We start from the raw sequence: 23,232 nt of genomic DNA, 5'->3' as shown, positions 1-23,232 counted from the left end.
TCTCTGATTTTAATCTTTTCTGAGGATGATTTATAATTTTGTTACTACTAAAACAGTCTAGGCCGGCGCCACGGCTCACTTGGCTAATCCTCTGCCTGCGGCACCGGCTCCCCGGGTTCTAGCCCCGGTCGGGGCGCCAGATTCTGTCCCGGTTGCTTTTCTTCCAATCCAGCTCTCTGCTGTGGCCCGGGAAGGCAGTGGAGGATGGCCCAAGTGCTTGGGCCCTGCACCCGCATGGGAGACCAGGAGGAAGCACCTGGCTCCTGGCTTCAGATCAGCGCAGCGCGCCGGCCACAGTGCAACGGCCGTAGTGGCCATTTGGGGGGTGAACCAACGGAAGGAAGACCTTTCTCTCTCTCTCTCTCTCTAACTCTGCCTATCAAAAAAAAAAAAAAAATTACTAAAACAGTCTAGAAACAAATATGAGCTTATTTCTCCCACCTGTTTTCTAGATCCCTAAGGAATGAGGAATGTTCCTAGTACTTGATCATATACAAATATGTAGTTACATAGGAAGAAATGCGTGTTCCTTCCTCCATAATACAGTTAGTAAGAATTGAGCTCTGGACCCTAACAGGCAACAGTTGACACATACAGTTCCAGCTCTGTTGCTTTGCCACTTCGGCAAAATTACCTTTTTGACTCTCATTTTTCTCACTTTTAAAATATACATCATAACAGCTATAGTAACTCTTCGGGCAGTTGAGACAAAATGAAAAAATGCATGCAGAGCTTAAGACTTCATACCGGATACATTAACAGCTTTCAGGAAATGTTAGCTCTTGTTACTATCACTAACCTTGTACAGAATGTAGCCCGTAAATCCTAGATGACTGGACTCTAATTCTCATTATCCCAGAGTAATAACACTTCTGAATATTGTCATATACTTTCTTGCTTTCTAACTGTGGTAAACTGAAATTTTATCTTCTCTGTGAAACTGCTGTTGGTATTCTCCTTTAACTATCTGCATTAATTGTTTTAGGTCTGAGATGCGAGAGAACGGAAGACATGGCAGAGAACTTGAGGAGCATTTCTGCTTTTTAGCACTTCCTCAAAGTGATGTGGCAGAGATATATCAGAAAGGAATAAGTACCAAATCCTCTACACTGAAGATTCTAGGAAATCCTCTTCTTGGAATTTATATATTTAGACACGTTGATATTGCCTTGAATTATGCTCATAGTCACAGCATTACTGTGGAAAATATTATAATTTTTAAGGTGGGCAGCATAAAACAGTTACTAACTCTATGGACAATTTGTTTTAAATTAACATGAATATATTTTCCTTTTATTATAAATTATATTTTAATTATATAAAATATATTTAATATTATTATCATCATTCAGAATTCTTCCCTATTCCTCTTTACATGAGTATGTAGCACAGACAAAACTCCCAAGTAAGCAAAGTCAGCTTTTATCATCTGTCTTCCCAAAGCATATATGTTTCTCTGTTTGGTTTATACCATCATTGGTACTATAGCATTTTAAGCTCCTTCTTCTGAAATATTGTAATACCATAATTCTAGCTTAAGATAAAATTGTCAAACCCTTTCCATTTATTTTAGTTATTTAATAGTTCACCAGTCCTAATTTCTTAATTTTGGTAATTGTGCCATTTTATGTAAGATGTAAACAAAGGGAAACTTGGGTACCGGGTATACAGGACCTTTGAACCTGTGTGTGTGTGAGAGAGAGAGAGGGGCTGTGAGGGGAGAGAAAGAGAGAAAGCATTGTTAAAAACAGCTAATTTGTTGGGGCTGCAGCTGTGGTGCAGCGGGTTAACACCCTGGCCTGAAGCACTGGCATCCCGTATGGGCGCCGATTTGAGACCCAGCTGCTCCTCTTCCCATCCAGCTCTCTGGATCGGAAAGCTCTCTGGCCTGGGAAAGCAGTAGAAGATGGCCCAAGTCCTTGGGCCCCTGCACCCACGTGGGAGACCTGGGAGAAATTCCTGGCTCCTGGCTTCCGATCGGTGCAGCTCCAGCCCTGGCGGCCAATTGGGGAGTGAACCAACGGATGAAAGACCTCTCTCCTCTCCTCCCCTCCCCTCCCCTCCCCTCCCCTCCCCTCCCCTCCCCTCTCCTCCCCTCTCCTCTCCTCTCTTTCAAATAAATAAATAAATCTTGGGGGAAAAAAAAAGCTGACTTGCAGTGCCCAGCAATAGTGTGTCATTAAGTTTGGCATACATTCTTTCTCTGAAATAGGATACATCTATCACAGTTAGGTTTAAAGAAAACTTTTTAAAATTATGAAATCACTTTAAATGCTTTAAAAAAAAAAAAAAAAAAAAAAAGATAAAATTCTGTGGGGCAAGCGTTTGACACAGCAGTCCCACCTTAGAATACCCACATTCCATGTCAGAGTTCTTGGTTCAAGTCTAATACCAGTCTGGCTTCTCAAGGCAGCAGATGATGGTTCAAGTAGTTGAGTCTCTACCACCCTGTGGGAAACCTGAATTGAGTTACAGGCTCCTATGTTCAGCCTGGCCAGCCCTGCCTGTTGCAGGCATTTGGGAAGTGAACATTTGAAAGTGGGCCTTTCAAATAAAAAGGAAAAATTTTTTTTTAATTTTTCCACATTTGTGAATTTTGCAGTTTTCCTTCTGTTGATCACTAATTTCATCTCATTTTGGTCGGAGAATATAATTTATAAATTATCCGGGTTCTGGCCGGCGCTGCGGCTCACTAGGCTAATCCTCCACCTAGCGGCGCCGGCACACTGGGTTCTAGTCCCGGTCGGGGCGCCGGATTCTGTCCCGGTTGCCCCTCTTCCAGGCTAGCCCTCTGCTGTGGCCAGGGAGTGCAGTGGAGGATGGCCCAAGTTCTTGGGCCCTGCACCCCATGGGAGACCAGGAGAAGCTCCTGGCTCCTGCCATCGGATCAGCGCGGTGCGCCGGCCGCAGTGCCCTGGCCGCGGCGGCCATTGGAGGGTGAACCAGCGGCAAAGGAAGACCTTTCTCTCTGTCTCTCTCTCTCACTGTCCACTCTGCTTGTCAAAAAAAAAAAAAAGAAAGAAAGAAAAAAAAAATTATCCGGGTTCTAAAATCTATTGAGACTTAATTGGTGGCCTAACATTATAGTCTCCTGGAAAATGCCCTGTGTGCACTTGAGAAAGATGTGCATGCTGCTCTTCTTGGTAGAGTTTTCTGTGTATGTCTGTTAAATGTAGTTGGTTATTTATTTATTATTATTATTTATTTTTTTGACAGGCAGAGTGGACAGTGAGAGAGAGAGAGAGACAGAGAGAAAGGTCTTCCGTTTGCTGTTGGTTCACCCTCCAATGGCCGCCACGGCCGGCGCACCAGGAGCCAGGTACTTATCCTGGTCTCCCATGGGTTGCAGGGCCCAAGCACTTGGGCCATCCTCCACTGCACTCCCTGGCCACAGCAGAGAGTTGGCCTGGAAGAGGGGCAACTGGGACAGAATCCGGTGCCCCGACCAGGACTAGAACCCAGTGTGCCGGCGCCGCAAGGCGGAGGATTAGTCTAGTGAGCCGCCGCGCCGGCCATGTAGTTGGTTATTATGTTGTTCAGATGCTGTTTCCTTATTGATCCTCCATCTGATTGCTCTGTCCATAATTGTAGGTTTTCCTTACTGACCTTTAGAATGTTCTATCCATTATTGACTGGAAAATTGAAATCTCCAATTGTTTACCCCTTTTTAATTCCATCAATTCTTTAGTTATTTTGATGATCTGTTATTTGTTTGTAAATATATTTGTCATATCTTTCTGTATTGAACATTTTTAAAATTTTTATTAGAAAGGCAGATTTACAGAAAGGCAGAGGCACAGAGAGAGGGAGAGAGAGGTCTTCCATCCGCTGATTCACTCCCCCTAGATGGCCACAATGGCTGGAGCTGTGCTGATCCAAAGCCAGGAGCCAGGAGCTTAGGCCATATTCTACTGCTTTCCCAGGCCATAGCAGAGAGCTGGATCAGAAGTGGAGCAGCGGGGACTCAAACTGACACCCAAATGGGAAGCTGGCACTGCAGGCGGCAGCCTTACCCACTACACCACAGCACCGGCCCCATGTATTGAACTTCTTATTAGCACATAACATCCTTATTTGCTCTTATGACCCTTTTGATTTATAATCTGTTAATCTGAAATCAGCATAGCTACCCTTGTTCTCTTTTGGTTACTATTTGTATGGAATACCCTTTCCCATCCCATATTTTCACTTTCAATTAATTTGTATCTTTATATTGAAAATCATTTTGTTACAGGTGGATCATATTTTTTTACCCACCCTACCAATCTCTGTCTTTTGATTGGAGAATTCAGCTATTTCTAGTTAAATTAATCACTATTAAGAAGGAGTTTCTCGGCCGGTGACGCGGCTCACTAGGCTAATCCTTCGCCTGCGGCGCCGGCACACCGGGTTCTATTCCCGGTCAGGGCACTGGATTCTGTTCCGGTTGCTCCTCTTCCAGGCCAGCTCTCTGCTGTGGCCAGGGAGTGCAGTGGAGGATGGCCCAAGTGCTTGGGCCCTGCACCCCATGGGAGACCGGGAGAAGCACCTGGCTCCGGGCTTCAGATCAGCGTGGTGCACCGGCCGCAGCGGCCATTGTGGGGTGAATCAACGGAAAAGGAAGACCTTTCTCACTGTCTCTCTCTCACTGTCTACTTAGCCTGTTAAAAAAAAAAAAAGAAGAAGAAGAAGGAATTTCTCTCATTTTGCCTTGTTTCCTATAGTGTTACAGTTTTGGTACCTCATAACTAATACAGGTTATTTTTCCCTATCAATATTTGAGTCTAAAAGTGTTTCAGACTTGGGAGTTTTTCAGATTTTGGAATATTTGCATAAACTTTCTCAGTTGAACATCCAGAATTCAAAAATGCTCTCATTTTGGTTTCAAATTTTCAGATTAGGGATGCTCAACCTGTATTACTGTATTCTTTTGTGTTTAGTTGTTTGAGGTTTTTTAGTGAAATATTTAAATTCTCTCGTTTCCTTTTGTTACTATTCATTAGCTACTTTCTTTGAGGTTACCATGAGAATTCCACATAATATTCTAAAATTATAGCACTCTAACTTGACAGCTTTGTAAAGACTTGGCATTTCATCAGCTCTGTCACCCGCTTTCAGTTGTTGATATCACAAAATTACATCTTTAATTCATTAGTCTCTTAAATTATGTGGGAAATAAAATGTGGCATTACCACCTCTGGATCAATAATTATTTTAATGTATTAGTCTTTTATATCATATAGAAACAAAATGTGGTTATATACCATTGTTATAATACTCACTTTAATAATTTCCCATGTATTTACTTTTTAAATTTTTTTCCATGTATTTACTTTTACTGAGATCTTTATTCACAGAGGTGCTTGTTACCGTCAAATGTTCTTTCATTTCAGCATCCAGGGTTCTTTTTGACAGGGCAGTATGGTGGGAATGAAGTTTCTTATGGGTAATTTAAAACTCTAATAGGAATGAATTCCCTCGTCTTTTGTCTGGAAATGTGTGCATTTCTCCCTTACTTTTGAAGTATGGCTTTGTAGGATATAGCATGCTTGGCCCACAGTTTATTTCTTTAGCAATTTAAATATATTAACCCACTGTCTTATGGCTTCCAAAGTTTCTGATGAGAAACCTGTTGATTATCTGATTGAGGATCCCTTGTGTATGATGAGTTGCTTCCCTCATGCTTTCAAAAATTTCTGTCTTGGCTTTCAACATTTTTTATTTCACTGTAGCCCTCTGAGTTTTTCCTGCTTGGAGTTCATTGAACTTCTTGCATATTTATTTTCATGTATTTCATCAAACTTGGGAAGTTTTCATCTATGTCGTCATATATTTTCTATGCCTTTTCTCTCTCAGACCTCCACAATGTGTATGTGGGCCCTCGTGGCAGTACCCCATAAGTCTTGTAGGTTCGGTTAACTTTTTTTTTTAAGATTTATTTATATTTGAAAGTAAGAGTTTACAGAAAGAGGGAATGACAGAGAGAGAGAGAGAGAGAGAGAGAGAGAGAGAGAGAAATCTTCCATCCACTGGTTCACTCCCCAAATGGCTGCAACAGCTGAGACTGGGCCAGGCTGAAACCAAGAGCCAAGAGCTTCTTTTTGGCATCCCACATGGGAGCAGGGGCCCAAGGACTTGGGCCATCTTCTACTGTTTTCCCAGGCTATAGCAGAGAGCTGGGAAGTATAGCATCTGGGACTCGAACCAGTGCCCATGTGGGATGCTGGCACTGTAGGCGGTGGCTTTACCCGCTCCACCACAGTGCCGGCCTCATCTTGTGAGTTTTTATTTTCAGTTATTTTATTTAACCAGCTATAGGATTTGTGTGTTATTTTTTAAATTTTTTTTTCTTTTTTTAATACTTTAATTTTGTGCATAATTATCTGGAGCTTTCTTCTACTTCTTTATTAGTTCTTTTAAGACAGTTGCTTTAAAGTGTTTTTCTAGTAAATCTTCCATCGGGTCTTTTTTTCAGGGACAGTTTGTGTTGCTCTATTTTTTTCCCTTTAATGAGGTACAATTTCCTGTTTCTTCTTCTTTAAGAAAAATTTTATTTATTTGAAAGGCTGAGTTACATTCAGGGAGGGAGGCATATTCCATCAACTGGTTGACCCCCTAAATAGCCGCAGTGACCGGGACTGGGCCAGGCCGGAGACAAGAGCTTCTTCCAGTTCTCCCACATGAGTGAGACCCAAGTACTTGGGCCATGTTCTGCTGAATCTCTCAATACATTAGCAAGAAGCTGGATCAGAAGTAGAGCTACAGGGTTTCGAACCCGGCACACATAGGGGATGCAGGTGTCGCAGACAGCAGCTTAACTCACAGTGCCACAATGCTGGCCCTAATTTCCTGTTTCTTTGTGTGCCTTGTGATTTTGTTGTTGTTGAAAACCAGATATATGAGTTTAAAATGTGGCAACTCTGGAAATCAGATCCCCTTCCCAGGATTTGCTGTTTTCTTGTTTTGTTTTGTTTTTTTTTCTTTTGTTTATTATCTTAGGCTGTTTCTGTGTCCAGAAGCAGCCTGAGGCGTATACATAGTAAGGTTTTCTCCAATCTGTTTCTGAGCCTTCTTGTTCCTCTCTGCTTGCACACTGACTGTTTGATTTCCGCCATGTATGTGGTTGCCTTTGAATGTCAGAATCTTCTCTGTTGGCTCCCAAAATTGGAAAGTGTGAAAAATGAAGAAGGTACTGGCCCTTTAAATCTCTCAGAAGTTTTTGTCAGAAGAAGAGGAAGGAGCTTGCAAAGATGGGGAGAAACACAGCAACACGACAATAGTGGTTGCCGCCTCTGTCTGTACCTTTTATCAGAAGCAGTAATCAGTGATCAGAGCACATGTCTCCAGTGTTACAGTAGCTTACCCTGGCTCCCACAAGAAGTGTACAAAGGAGAGGCACAAGGATGGTGGAATAGGAAGAGAGCTTACTGCTCTAGTCCAGGCAAAGATAATTTTAAAAAACGTGCAGTCTCAGGGAAGAGTTAAGGAGAAAACAGCAGAGGAAACTCCATGCGAATTAGAGGGACAGTGTGGATCTATGTGGAAGGTGTGGACGCACACAGTTCAGGAGCCCTGTAGCCGAGAACCTCAGCACCAGCTTTGGAGAGTGAAACCAGACTGCAGCAGCCCAAGCCACTGGAGGTGAAGCTGTGGGAAGACCCTGGCAGAGTCTGGCTTGCAGCCCTGTGGAGGACAGTATATCTGCCAACCTAGGGGGAAAAAATGGGGTACATTTTTCTCCCCCCAACTACATGGCACCAGTGTCCTGAAGTAGCCAAGAGCAGGTGGATGCTGTTTTGGACATACATAACAGCTGTGCCAGCTTGTCTGCAGGCCCAGCAACCAGCCAAGAGGAGACACCTGAGTCTGGCTGGGAGCATTGACAGGGGTCTGGGTGTTCAACACTGTGGGAGCCTTGTGTGCTGGAACTGTGAAAACCCTGTGGCTGTGTGGGAGGCCACAGTGTGTGGCTGAGTTTTGCAGCAGTCACTGGGTGGCTCCACACGCTCAGGACTCCCTGGTAAGGGTCATTGCTGTGGGATCTGTGCTCACACTGAGGTTTAAACAGATTATTTGTGTGGTACTTGTAGCAACGTGGACAAATACTGTACCCAACTGGGGCTAGCGCCCAGGCATTGGTCTCCTTGGAGGAGAAAAGGTGAGTGGGAAAATATTCCAGCAGAGCTGGGGATTACCTTGGACATCCATTCCCTGCACCCTGGAGCACTGAACAGAGCTCCTTGGTCATACCCAGCACATGCCTCAGATGTTCACTGAAAGAACAGACACTCCGGCCGGCGCCGCGGCTCACTAGGCTAATCCTCCACCTTGCGGTGCAGGCACACTGAGTTCTAGTCCCGGTCAGGGCGATGGATTCTTTCCCGGTTGCCCCTCTTCCAGGCCAGCTCTCTGCTGTGGCCAGGGAGTGCAGTGGAGGATGGGTCAAGTGCTTGGGCCCTGCACCCCATGGGAGACCAGGAAAAGCACCTGGCTCCTGGCTCCTGCCATCGGATCAGCGCGGTGCGCCGGCCGCAACGCCCTGGCCACGGCAGCCATTGGAGGGTGAACCAACGGCAAAGGAAGACCTTCCTCTCTGTCTCTCTCTCTCACTGTCCACTCTGCCTGTCAAAAAAAAAAAAAAAGAACAGACACTCCACTAATCCACAGAGGCATAATGCAAAGATAAAAGCCATCATAGGGGGAAAAAAGCCAACAAATATCTCTACAAATGCCTAAATAGAAACACAGCAATTCAAGACACAAGAATAAGGAAGACAACATGATGCCCCCACAGGAACACAACACTTTAATAGTAGAATGTGAAAATGAAGAGATTAAAGAAATGCCAGAAACAGAATTCAGAAAACTGCTCATAGGATTACTTAGAAGTAATCAGAAGCAAATCCACGAACTGAAGAAATCTGTACATGACATGACAGAAAACTTTTCTCATGAAATTGCTGTGTTAGAAATCCGAACAAAATATTGGAAATGAAGAATTCAATAGAGCAAATAAAAAATATGGTGGAAAGCCTTAAGAACAGACTCAGTTCAAATGACCCAACGTACAAGTCTTAGGAGTACATAAAGGCATGGAAAGAAAGAATGGATTAGAAGTCCTTTTTTGTGAAACAATTAAGAAAACTTCCTAATGTGGAGAAAGGGACATCCAAATACAGGAAGCACACGGAACTCGTAATAGACATGACCAGAAAAGATCTTCACCACAACACATTGTAGTCAAACTCTCCACAGTAAAACCTAGAGAAAAGATTCTAAAATATGCATGAGAGAAATGCCAGATTAATTTCAGAGGAGCTCCGTTAGGACAGGCTAAGAGAGAATTGTGAGATATATTCCAAGTCTTAAGAGAAAAAAAACTGTCAACCCAGAATACCCTGCAAAGCTCTCGTTTAGAAATGAAGATAACTGTAAAGACCTTCCATAACAAACAGAAATTGAAAGAATTTGTCACCCCTTGTACAGCCTTACAAAAGATGCTTAAGGATGTGCTAACCACAAAAACACAGAAACATGGTCATCACTATGAGAAATGGTGAAGGCAGAAAACCTCCCAGTAAAGGTACAGAGGAAACCCAAAGTAAACAATAGTAATATTCATAGAAAAACAGCATGATCAAGTTGTTACTTAGCAATAGTCACCTTGAATGTAAATGACCTCAACTCTCCAGTTAAAAGATACAGACTAGCTAAATGGAAAGTAAAAAAAGAAAAGAAAACCCATCTATTTGCAGCCTACCAGAAACACGTATCACCAACAAAGACACATGCAAACTGAAAGTGAAAGGATGGGTTGGTGCTGTGGCTCAATAGGCTAATCCTCCGCCTTGCGGCACCAGCACACCGGGTTCTAGTCCCGGTCGGGGTGCCAGATTCTGTCCCGGTTGCCCCTCTTCCAGGCCAGCTCTCTGCTGTGGCCAGGAAGTGCAGTGGAGGATGGCCCAAGTGCTTGGGCCCTGCATCCCATGGGAGACCAGGATAAGTACCTGGCTCCTGCCTTTGGATCAGCGCGGTGCACCGGTCGCAGCGCGCAGGCACCAGCGGCCATTGGAGGGTGAAGGGTGAACCAACGGCAAAGGAAGACCTTTCTCTCTCTCTCTCTGAGTCCACTCTGCCTGTCAAAAAAAAAAAAATTTTTTTTTCATTTTGGGATTAGATTAGAAAAATGTTTTTTATTTTTTTCATTGTGTTTTTAATAAGTAACTGTTTAACTTGTTTTATATTTATTTAATTTACAAATTAATAGTCTAATTAAATTTTTTCAGTTGTTCCTTACCATTTATTGAATAACATATTCTTGCATCACTTACTCCAAACAGTACCTTTAGTAATATAATTTATGAACTATATTTTTATTATATATGGGCTTATTTATGGGTTTTTTAAATTTTGTTCTGGTTTTTATTTGCTTTGTTTCCCTCTTTTGTTAAAATATTAAATAAACATTTTAATGTCTGTAATTGTAACTCACCTCTCCTGTCATTCTCTGTAACCTAGATTTTAAAAAAATAGTGAGCTGTTTCTATAGTCTAGAAGATAAGACTTTGTACTAAAATTTGTTTCTAAAAAATTTTCTGAAAATTGTTAAGTCATCACATTCATCAGGGACATGGCTCATCTTTCCATTCATATTTCTACCTGTTTAAACAGCCTTGCTTTTTTGTTTGAAGACTGATTTTAAAAATATGTTGGTATATTCTTACTTTTTTAAGGTTCTATTTGGAAAAGTAAAGAAAATTCAGCCTTCGGTGGATAAAAACAAAGTTGCTTTAGATCCTTCTCCTAACTTTGATTGTCACATGTCAAGAAGTGTACCTTCTCTAAAAGATACCATCGAGCTACAAGCCTACAGTTCAATGGTATGTTAGCATCATGGTTCATTTGATGGTTTGATATGCATATTCTTCACATTATTTAATACAAGACTTAAAAAGAATTTATCTAAGTGTTAAATGAAAAGTCTCCTAATTTATTCAGGGTAGCATGTTGTTAAGCAATAAAAGCTGTTTTAATATTTGGGAATGCTAGTAAAGAAGATTCAAATTTTACATTTAACTTTTTTTTTAAATATTTATTTATTTATTTGAAAGAGTTACACAGAAAAAGAAGGAGAGGCAGAGAGAGAGAGATGTCTTCCATCCGCTGGTTCACTCCCTGGTTAGTCGTAATGGCTGGAGCTGTGCTGATCCGAAGCCAGGAGCCAGGAGCTTCTTCTGGGTATCCCACATGGGTGCAGAGGCCCAAGCACTTTTCCAGGCCATAGCAGAGAGCAGTGAAGCAGCCGGGATATGAACCTGCACCCATATGGGATACCAGCACTGCAGGCAGTGGCTTTACCTGCTATGCCACAGCGCCAGCCCCTTACATTTAACTTTATTCCAAATACAGTGGCTTCTTTCATTAAGGTGTTCCATAGACTATTCCTAATTTATAAAACATATTATCTGTTCTTTTAAGCAAAACTGTACAACAGGGTTAACATAGAATAATGTATTGCATAATTAAAACATCTGAGAGTAAATTTCAGCTGCCTCACCATAAAAATGATGGTTTTGTTAATTATACTGTATATATATTTCAAAACATTCCAATGTACTTCATAAACATGTACAGTTATGATTTATGAATTAAAATAACATTAATTTAAAAACAAGGCTATTGGATTGGGTCCTTAACCTAAAAGTTAAGATACATGATCTCACCTTCCTGGAGTACCTGGGTTTGATTCCTGGCACCTTTTTGCAAGCACAGACCCTAGGAGGCAGCTGTGAATGTCACAGGTATTGGGTTCCTGCCAACCGAATAGGAGACCGACCTAGATTACATGCTCATCTCCTGGTTTCAGCTCTGGCCATTGCAGGCATTTAGGGAGAAAAGCTGCAAGTAGGAGTGATTTCTTTCTCTCTCTCACAATCTTCCTCTCAGATAAATTAATTAAAAAGAAACATGGCTATATAGTACTGATCCTTTGTACTTTGTAAAAAGAGGAAAAAATGTACATAGTAGCTATTAAAGTGAAACAACAGTTTTCTCTTTTTATTACTTTAATTTTTAAAAAATTTATTAATTATTTATTTGAAAGTCAGAGTTCACAGAGAGAGGAGAGGTGGGGTGGGGGGGTCTTCCATCACTGGTTCACTCCCTAATTGGCCTCAACTGCCGGAGCTGTGCCAAACCGGAGCCAGGAGCCAGGAGCTTCTTCTGGGTCTCCCACGCTGGTGCAGGGGCCCAAGGACTGGGCCATCTTCTGCTGCTTTCCCAGGCCATAGCAGAGAGTTAGATGGGAAGTGGAGCAGCCAGGTCTCAAACTGGCGCCCATGTGGGATGCTGGCACCCCAGGCCAGAGCGTTAACCCGCTCGCCACAGCGCCAACCGCAAATGCAAGTATCTTAACCAGAGTCTTAATCCCTAGCCCTAATACCCACCCCATTTCTCTTATATTTTGCTTAGATACTTTGTGGACTTTTAATTTTCCATAGAACATTTAATCGTATGTGTTTTCTGTTATCATAGATGATTAAATGAAGGTAAATCTTCTTCTATAAAGAAGTATATTGAGACCAGTGCTGGGGCATAGTAGGCTAAGCCTCCGCCTGCAGTGCTTGCATTCCCATATGGGCACTGGTTCCTGTCCTGGCTGCTGCTCTTCCAATCCAGCTCTCTGCTATGGCCTGGGAAAGCAGTGCAAGATAGCTCAAGTCCTTGGGCCCCTGCACCTGTGTGGGAGACCCAAAAGAAGCTCCTGGCTCCTGGCTTCAGGTCAGCCTGGCTTCAGCCATTGTAGCCATTTGGGGAGTGAACAAGCGGATGGAAGACCTTTCTCTCTATCTCTTCCTCTCTCTCTCTCTCTCTCTCTCTCTCTCTCTCTCTCTATAACTCTACCTCTCAAATAAATAAGTAAAATCTTTTTGAAAAAAGTAAAATAAAAAATAAGAAAGTACATACATGTTCCCATTTGAAAATGTATTGTTGCTATTTTCCTACCAAATAAAATAGATGGTTCAGAGCACAGGGAAACTGTTTCATTTTTAATGGAAAAGTATTTTTTATTTAGCAGCAGATTCTGTCAGCTTATTGCCAACATTAGTAGCCTATCAAGAACAAAAACATATGATAGGGTAAAAATGAATTTTGCACATCTTCAAAAAAACTAACATTGAGGAAGGCAGAAGGAAAAGACATATTCAGTAAGTAATATCATTCCATTATATATTTTGTAAGTATGAGCTTCATCAAGTCTTACTGTCAAAATTAATCAGCCTATACTTTGCTTATTTTTCAGGTGTACTTCTATGAATACAGTATTCTTTCAAAGCCAGTAGACAGACCTAGGCAGTGTCTTCCATATGCTATAGTAACAGTAAAATTTATTGGTCAGAGAGTAGATAATGGACACCTTATGACATCTTTAAGATTCCTCTCAACAGGATTGCCTAAGAGAGCTGGTAAGACATATATATTATTCTGCTTCAATAGCATTTGTGCTGATCTTAAAATTTCTGAATATTATTATCTAATACATTGCTAATCTGAACAAAATAGTTATGCTTTACTTTTCCATTTTGTATATCTAGAATCACACTGAAAATATTTTAGTGACTTGCTCAATATTTGTGATTCTTCCATGTTGAAACTGTAGTTTCTGCATTTTCATTAGATGGATAGGTGGGTGGATGGATGGAAGGATAGGTGGAGAGTATTTCATTGCGTGAAATACTGGGGATATTTGGGCACTTTCTAGTTCTCCTGTTCTAAACATGTATATAAGGATTTCAGTGCACATATGCAAGAGTTTTTCTATAAATTATATATTTACACCATGAATATGCAAGTTAAATGAAATATGATGTCAAATGGCTTTCTCCAGAGTGGTTGCATCAGATTTTATAACTACATCCTTGCCAATATATATTATACTTTAAAAAAAAATTCCTACTTGTTTGAATGTTATATGTCATATCATTGTAGTTTTAATTTAAATTTCTTTAGTTTTAGAAAATTTTTACTTATTTGAGAAGCAGGGAGCCAGACAGAGCTCCTGTCCTCTGATGACTCCTCAAATGCCTGCAATGGCCAGGCTGGGACTGGCCAAGAGCCAGGAACTCAATCCAGGTCTCCCACGTGGGTGGCAAGATCTCAATTACTTGAGCCATCTCTGTTGCTTTCCAAGGTCTACATTAGCTGGAAGCTGGACTCAGGAACCAGAGTTGGGAATCAAATCTAGTTATTTCAGTATGGGGCGTTGATGTCTTAACTGGCTCACTCCTGAGTTTTCTTGATTATGAGGAGATTGGAGATCTTTTATCCTTGTCAACACTTAGTACTGTCAGACTTATTCATTTTCATTTTCTTTTTTCTTTTACTTGTATAGTGCATATACTACTTTATTGCTTTGTAGTTTTATTTATTTATATTAAAGAAACAGATTTCATCTGTTTCATATATACAATTTTAAGAAATAATGATACTTTCCTCCCTTCCTCCCAAATGCTAAAGAGGCTAGGGTATTTGATAGGTGTACTGGCTGTTTGAATTTCCACTTTGCTGAAATTCTTGGTCAGATCTTTTACTCACTTTTTCTAGTTGAGCTTATTTTATTTAATTTATTTATTTTTATTTATTTTATCATTGATTGTAGGAATTCTTTTGTGTATTGGAGATTGGATCTTGGTCATTTATACTATTACAGGTGTCTTCTCTGAGTTTTTATGGTGGCATTTTTTAGTGTATTTTGATCAATAGGGTTTTTAATATTAGATGTACTGTTCATATTGCTGTTTATATATATCTTGTATAAAAATGCTTTATCTAGTACATGAAGATATTTCCCTGTGTTGTCTTCTTAAAACTTTATAGGTTTACTTTCCCATTTTGGTCTTACCTACCTAGGAATTGTAAAAATGGTCTCAATTTATTTTCTTTCTTTTTTAAAAAAATATTATTTATTTATTTGAGAGAGTTAGGCAGTGACAGAGACAGAGACAAAGGTCTTCCATCCGCTGGTTCACTCCCCAAATGGCCACAATGGCTGGAGCTGTGCAGATCCGCAGGCAGGAGCTTCTTCCAGGTCGCCCACGGGGGTGCAGGGGCCCAAGTGTCTGAGCCATCTTCTGTTTTCCCAGGCCAAAGCAGAGAACTGGATCGTAAGGAGCAGCTGGGACTAGAACCGGCACCTATATGGGATGCCAGCGCTGCAGGCAGAGGATTAACCTACTGAGCCACAGAGCCGGCCCCATTGATTTTTTTTATTTTCTATATTTACATACCCAGTTGTCTCAGTGCAATTTATTGCAGAATCCATTTTCCCCACTGATCTGTGGAACCACCTTTGTAAATACATTAGTTTTCCATAGGTGCTACAAAGATCTCGTACTGGCCACTCCTCTCTTTGCCTATCCTTTTGCCATTAGCATTTTGCCTTACTATAACTTCCTTAACAATGATAATACCTATATTAAGGACCTCTCATCTTTTTTAAAAAAAGAATTTGTTTTTATTTTCTTTGCTGTCCATGAAAATTTTAGAATTAGCTTATCAAAGTCTACCAACAAATCTAATGGAATTTTGATTGAGACTGACTGAATCTAGAGGTTAATTTGTGGAAGATTAATGTCTTCATTATATTGTCTTCTACTCTATTAACAGTGTATTTCTCCCCATTTCATTCATTTCTAATGCATTTTAATATAATTTCTCTATAAATATTCTTATATATTTGACACTTTATTCTACTTTAAATAATTTTAAATTTTATTTATTTATTTGAAAGGGAAAAATGGACAGACAGAGCTCCTGTTCACTGATTTAATTCCCAGATGTCTGTCTCTGCTCTGGGCCAGGCCAGAACATGGATGACATTCTAGGTCTCTCACATAAGTAGCAGGGACCCAACTGCTTGAGCCATCACCCGCTCCCTTCAGGGTCTGTTATTGTCAGGGAGCTGGAATCAGATCAGACACTCTGATACAGGATGCAAGTGTCTTGTTACCTTACCTGTCCCTTAAATGATACCACATGTGAAGGCAGGACACAGGAAACATGAAACATGCTGCTCTGTGTCCTTGTATGTTTCCTTATATGGCCTTCGTGATCTAAGTCACAAAACTCCACCTGGCAGCCTACTCCAACTACTTCCTACAGATTCTTCCTTCTACACAATAATTGAATCAGACCTCCACCCTTAATCCATCAATGTTTAATGTAGACTTTGAGATTTAAACACCTACATAAATTTGGAGAGCCAAACCCCATTTAAACCATAAGATCTGGACATTTCATAGGAGTGAAATCATCTACTTTGTGGCCTGTTATGCCTTTTGTCTTTCACTTTACAGCGTTTTAGGAACTTATCCATGTTTTACCATTTATCAATACTTCATTCTTTTTCATGGAATAATATTCCATTGTGTGTGTGTGTGTGTGTGTGTATGTATACACACTGCTTCTCAGTTGATGGACATTTGAGTTTTTCCCGTCTTTTGGCAGTTATAAATAACTCTGTGAATGATTTTCGTGTAGTGGATATGTGTTTTCATTTTCTTGAGTATATTATACTTACGAATGGAATTGCTAGGTCATATGCTAACTGTTAATCAATTGAGGAGCTGCTAGACTATGTTTGTAAGTGACTGTACCATTTTCATTAGCACCAGGAGTGTCAGAGGTTTAGGATTTCTCTACAGCACTGTCTGACTTTAGTCATCCAGTTGGATGAAGTGTAGTTTGTAGGATATAAGTTTTGTACTTCTTTTGTTAAATTTATTCTTAAGTATTTTTTTTTTTGACAGGCAGATTTAGACAGAGAGAGAGAGAGCGCCAGAGAGACAGGTCTTCCTTCCATTGGTTCATTGGTTCACCCCCCAAATGGCCGCTATGGCTGTTGGACTGCGGCCGGCACACTGCGCTGATCCGAAGGCAGGAGCCAAGTGCTTCCTCCTGGTCTCCCATGGGGTGCAGGGCCCAAGCACTTGGGCCATCCTCCACTGCACTCCCGGGCCACAGCAGAGAGCTGGACTGGAAGAGGGGCAACTGGGACTAGAACCTGGCGCCCCAACCGGGACTAGAACCCAGTGTGCCAGCACCGCAGGTGGAGGATTAGCCAAGTGAGCTGTGGCACCGGCCAAATTTGTTCCTAAGTATTAATTTGAAACTATCAAAAGTAGAATTCTCTTAATTTCACTTGCATATTATTCATTTTAAGTGCAGATTTTTATATTGATCTTAGATCTTCAATCTTGCTGAATTTATTATTCTAATCTTCTTTTGGTAGATTCCTTGAGATTATTTATATTTAAAATCATATGATTTGTTACCATAGAAGTTTTACTTTTTCCTTTCCAATCTGGATGTTTTTCTTTTTTTTTTTTTTTTTTTTTTTTTTTTTTTTCCCAACTGCTATAGTTGGTACCTCCAGTAGCACATTTAATAAGAGAAGTGGTGAAAGAAGACATCCCTGTTTTTGTTCTGAAACTAAGGAGGAACACATCTAGTCTTTTAACACCCCCTAAGTATAATGTCAGATGTAGGATTTATATAGATAACCTTTATCATGTTGAGGAAATGTCCTTCTAGTCCTAGTTTATTGAGTGTTTTTATATGAAAAGGAATTGGATTTTGTCAAATCCTTTTCATGCATCTATTAAAGTGAATATGGGGTCTTGCAATTTTATTTTATTGATATAAATTAAATTAATTGATTTTCAGATGTTAGGGGGAAAAAAAGCCTTGTGTTCCTTAAATAAATCCGTTTGATATGGAATTATATGGCATATAATTCACTTTCTGTGTTTCTGGAATCAGTTTACAGCAGTTTCGTTTGAATTTGAGTCCATTTTCATCAGAGTTACTTATCTGTATTTTTCTTAAAATGTCTGTCTGATTTTGGTGTTAGTTGGAAGTAGGTTTTCATAGAATGTATTGGGAAATGTTTCCCTTCTATATTTTTGGTAGCATTTGTGAAGAATTGCTATTAATTCTTTAAATATTTCGTGGTTTATTCATGAAACCCGCTGGGCCTGGGTTTTTGTTTTCAAATAGTGTTTTGTGATTACTAATTTAGTTTTCTGTTTTTTCTTGCATCAGTTTCAGTAGTTTGTGTATTTGCAGGGGTTGGTTCATTCTAGCTTATTGGCATACAGTAGTTCTTAGTATTCCTTTAGGGTCCTTTTATTTTGCTGATGTTGTCCTTTCCTCACGTGAGTCTATTAATTTCAGTCTTCTCTCTTTTTCTTCATCTCACTGAAGGTTTGTCAATTTTGTTGCTTTTTTTTTAAAAAAACAACTTACGGTTTCAATTTTTCCCTGTTTTATTCTCTTGTCTCTTTAATTATTGTTTCCTTTTTTTTGTTTGCAATAGATTTAGTTTGCTTGTATTTTTTCTGCCCATTTTTAAAAATTAAAAATTTAATGTAATACTTATTTTTATGAGGTACAGTACAGTGTTTCAACACATGTATATAAGCCTATACTGATCGAATCAGGCAGTTAACATTTCCATTTCCTTATCTTTTCACTTTTGGGGTAGCCTACTAGCTCATTTTCTGATATATGAAGCTAGAAGTTTGGATTATTGATTTGAAATAACAAACTTAATGTTTGTTATATATAGTTTATTTACAAACTGTGTGATCCTGGACAAATTACTCTTAATTTCACTTTTTCATCAAGGAAATGAATTTTGTTAAGGTTAAGTGGGTTAGCATACATAAAGAAGCATTTAAGGCCAGCACCAGCAGCTCACTAAGCTAATCCTCCGCCTGCGGTGCCGGCATCCCAGGGTTCTAGCCCCAGTCATTCGCCAGATTCTGTCCTGGTTGCCCCTCTTCCAGGCCAGCTCTCTGCTGTGGCCCGGGAGTGCAGTGGAGGATGGCCCAAGTGCTTGGGCCCTGCACCCCATGGGAGACCAGGAAAAGCACCTGGCTCCTGCCTTCGGATCAGTGCGGTGCCTGGCCGCAGCGCGCCGGCCGCGGCGGCCATTGGAGAGTGAACCAACGGCAAAAAGGAAGACCTTTCTCTCTCTCTCTCTCTCAGTGTCCACTCTGCCTGTCCAAAAAAAAAAAAAAAAAAGCATTTAAAACAGTTTCTGGCATTTGCTCTAAGCACTTTTATAGGTAATTACTACCTTCATATGTGTGTATATATATATATATATATATTTTTTTTTTTTTTTAAGATTTATTTTATTTGAAAGGCAGAGTTAGAGAGCGGGAGAGACAGAGAGAGATCTTCATCCTTTGTTCACTCCCCAAATGGCTGGAGCTGGGCCAAGTCAAAGCCAGGACACAAGCGCCTCCTCAGGTCTCCCATGTGGATGCAGGGGCCCAAGCATTTGGGCCATCCTGTTACCTTAGCAGGAAGATGGAAATGGAGCACCCGGGAATTGAAGTGACACCCAAGTGGGATGCCAGTGCTACACCACAGCACCAGACCCTAGCTTCATGTGTATTCAAAATATATGTGTCATTCTTTGAAAGTGAGATCTTTAAACTTAGTAATTAGGTTTCTTTTCTCATGTTGGTTTGCATGAATCCATCTTAATCTTTATAATAGCTGCATAACATTCATTTTGGCATTTGCTATGCATACAATCATTTTAATATGATAATTATTGAGTCATTTAATGGTCTCAACTGCCTTAGGTTACTATACTAAAAATATTTGTATATAAAACTTGGGATATTTGTGTTGTGTGTCAGAATAATGTGTACAACTAGACTTGCTCTTTTCTTTTTTAAAGATTTTTATTTATTTTTCTATTTGAGAGGTAGAGTTAGAGACAGAAAGAAAGGTCCTGCATCCACTGGTTCACTCCCCAGAGGGCTGCAATGGCAGGAACTGAGCCTGTCCGAAGCCAGGAGCCAGAAGCTTCCTCCAGGTCTCCCACTTGGATGCAGGGGCCCAAGCACTTGGACCATCTTCGACTGCCTTCCCAGGCTACAGCAGAGAGCTGGATCAGAAAAGGAGCTGGCAGGACACACAACCGGTGCCCATATGGGATGCTGGCACTGTAGGCAGAGGCCCATCCTGCTAAGCTACCTTGCCGGCCTGGACTTGTCTTAATATAGAAGATTATGCACTATGTTGTGGTGAATACTCTGAGTCACTTCCCAGGAGATGTGAACCGATTCATACTCCCATGAACATTATAAAAAAGAGTATTCACATTTGCAGGGCGTAAATCACCCTTTAAAATCTTTGCCAATCCAAAGAGTTTTAAAAAGTGAATCTTAATGTTTATACAGTAGAGTTGAACATCTTTTTGTGTTTGTGGACAATTTTTAAGTAATTTGTGATTGATTATTCATATACTTTGCCCACTTACCAGTTGTGTTTTTGTCTTTTATCTTTTTATTAATCCTTTGATGAGGTCTATATGTTCTTTATACATCCTAATATATGTAACATTTAATGTAATAAGCTCTCATTCAGAATATGCCTTTCCTGATAAAAATAGTAGCTTAAGTGTTATAAAGACCAAATGGATAGGATTAAGTTGTAAAGTGAACATAGAGATAGGATCAAGTGATAAAATGATCATATAAATAGGACTAAGTGTATGGAAATAATAATAGAATTAAAAAGGAGTGAAAGAGCCGGCGCCGCGGCTCACTTGGCTAATCCTCCGCCTGCACCACCGGCACCCCTGGGTTCTAGTCCCGGTTGGGGCACCGGATTCTGTCCTGGTTGCTCCTCTTCCAGTCCAGCTCTCTGCTGTGGCCTGGGAGTGCAGTGGAGGATAGCCCAAGTCCTTGGGCCCTGCACCCGCATGGAAGACCAGGAAGAAGCACCTGGCTCCTGGCATCGGATCGGTGCAGCATGCCGGCCGCAACATGCGGGCCATAGTGGCCACTTTGAGGGTGAACCAATGGAAAAGGAAGACCTTTCTCTCTGTCTCTCTCTCTCTCTCACTAACTCTGCCTGTCAAAAAAAAAAAAAAAAAAAAAAAAAAAAAAGGAGTGAAGGCTCCAACATGGGAAGCAGTCCATACAGCAGGCTCACAGACAGGGTGACATTCACTTTAAGTAGCACTCCGACCTTATAATCAGCCCTTAAGGCACTCCAGTCTGGCTGGAAAGCCCAGGAAGAGTATTTCAGACATGGAAAGCCAAGACACTGTGGCAAAAAATGTCCTACATAAGGGACCCCTATGGCTGAGACCCCAGTGGAAGGGGCCACCAAAGGATGTACTTTGCTCTAAAGGGAGCAGAGAACTTCCACTTTGCTTATGGCCTTGTCGAGCTAATGGATCCAAAAGGCTTCCATAGCCAAGGCAGATTTTTGTACATAAAACTTTGGATATTTGTGTTGGTGTTAGAATAATGTGTACAACATTATTATGTCTCATAAGTTATAGTTATCTCTAAGAGCTCTAAAAAGATGTATCATCTTTGGGTTCTTCTTTAAAAACAAAGTTTCTAAAAGGGAACAAGGGGGAGGAAGGAAGGGAAAAGAGGAATGGGGGAAAAAAGTGAAATCACCTTTGAGAAGCAGTAACATAGAACAGCCCTTGTATAGACTGTTAAGGAACAGTTCTTTTAGGTTTTTAATTCCATTTGTTCTTTTTTTCTTCTTTTTCATTCTCAGATAAAACGGCGGGGGAGGGGAGAATGGGTGGGAGGGAGAGTAAAATGGGAAGAGTTAAATATTTAATTTATATGTAATTGAAAGCTTTTTTGTTTTGTGTTTTCTGATTTTTTTTAAGATTTATTTATTTATTTGAAAGAGTTACACAGAGAGAGGAGAGGCAGAGAAAGAGAGAGAGGTCTTCCATCTGCTGGTTCACTCCCCAATTGGCTACAACGGCCGGAGCCAGGAGCTTCTTCCAGGTCTCCCATGCGGGTGTAGGGGCCCAAGGACTTGGGCCATCCTCTACTGCTTTCCCAGGCCGTAGCAGAGAGCTGGATCAGAAGTGCAGCAGCCGGGCCTCGAACTGGCGCCCATATGGGATGCCAGCGCTTCAGGCCAGGGCATTAACCCTCTGCGCCACAGCACCGGCCTCGTGTTTTCTGATTTTAATCATGCTTAAGAAGTACTTTTCTGGCCGGCGCCGCGGCTCACTAGGCTAATCCTCCGCCTAGCGGCGCCGGCACACCGGGTTCTAGTCCCGGTCGGGGCGCCGGATTCTGTCCCGGTTGCCCCTCTTCCAGGCCAGCCCTCTGCTGTGGCCAGGGAGTGCAGTGGAGGATGGCCCAGGTGCTTGGGCCCTGCACCCCATGGGAGACCAGGAAAAGCACCTGGCTCCTGGCTCCTGCCTTCAGATCAGTGCGGTGCGCCGGCCGCAGCACGCCGGCTGCGGCAGCCATTGGAGGGTGAACCAACGGCAAAGGAAGACCTTTCTCTCTCTCTCTCTCTCTCACTGTCCACTCTGCCTGTCAAAAAAAAAAAAAAAAAAGAAGTACTTTTCTACCTTGCAGTTTTTAAAATATCCATCCGTGTTTTCTTCTCACACTTTTATGGTTTTATGTTTTTACAATTTTATTTTGGTATAAGGTGGTGCCAGGGATGTACCTTTGTTTTTTATCTGTGGTTGCACTCGCACTGTTAAGAGATACATCTCTTTATTTGTGGTCATATTTCCACCGCAATTTACTGTAATTAATGAAATATAACCACACCTGGGAATAGAATTTAGAAATCTTCAACATAACTACTATTATGAAAAAGAATATTCTATGATACTTTATGTTATCATATCTTTGTGATACAATTATGAATTCACAAATCGTAAATCTCACAAAGAAATATCAATTTCTATTTTAGTAAACCATTTTATGGCATTATTTAGCAGTGAATGTTTTGTGTTTCATGAGAAATTATCACTTGCTAAATAGGCATTTTTATAAGTTTCTGCATTATTACATGAGATGCCTTATGAAATTTTAGGAATATATTTCTGTAAGTTATTTTAGAAATCACTTTTGTTCTCCAGGTTTATTTACATGCACAGCTTGGGCATCTCTAACTTGAAAATATGAAATGATGCAAAATCTTGACATTTTGGAGCAATCTCTTGATGTCATAAGTGGATTTCATGGGTGAAGTTTTGAAAAAGTGTATAAAATGCCCCTTGGGCTGTATCTGTAAAGTGTATATGAGACAAATTAATGTCATGTTTAGACTAGCTTCCATCCCCAAGATATCTCATTATGTATATGTAGATATCCCAAAATCTGAAGAAATCTGAACTCTGAAACACTTATGATTATTAAAATTAGCTTTTAACATAATGAATAC

General features: G+C 40.8%; 1 protein-coding gene across 5 annotated transcripts in view; it reads left to right on the top strand.

Annotated features, from left to right (window-relative positions):
* TEX15 (testis expressed 15, meiosis and synapsis associated) overlaps positions 1-23,232 on the top strand; it is a 90,453-nt gene that overhangs the window by 47,759 nt on the left and 19,462 nt on the right. For all 5 annotated transcript variants that reach the window (XM_051834099.2, XM_008252299.4, XM_070068521.1 and 2 more), the window contains 3 exons: positions 986-1,223; positions 10,713-10,859; positions 13,283-13,445. In XM_051834099.2, coding sequence (XP_051690059.2) covers positions 986-1,223; positions 10,713-10,859; positions 13,283-13,445 — 548 coding nt within the window. The remainder of the gene's footprint in view (positions 1-985; positions 1,224-10,712; positions 10,860-13,282; positions 13,446-23,232) is intronic.

Source organism: Oryctolagus cuniculus, chromosome 2, assembly GCF_964237555.1.
Source record: "Oryctolagus cuniculus chromosome 2, mOryCun1.1, whole genome shotgun sequence".
In the NCBI taxonomy this organism is placed as follows: domain Eukaryota; kingdom Metazoa; phylum Chordata; class Mammalia; order Lagomorpha; family Leporidae; genus Oryctolagus; species Oryctolagus cuniculus.
Note: the sequence above shows the minus strand (reverse complement) of the source record. Positions and strands in the feature narration are given on the sequence as shown.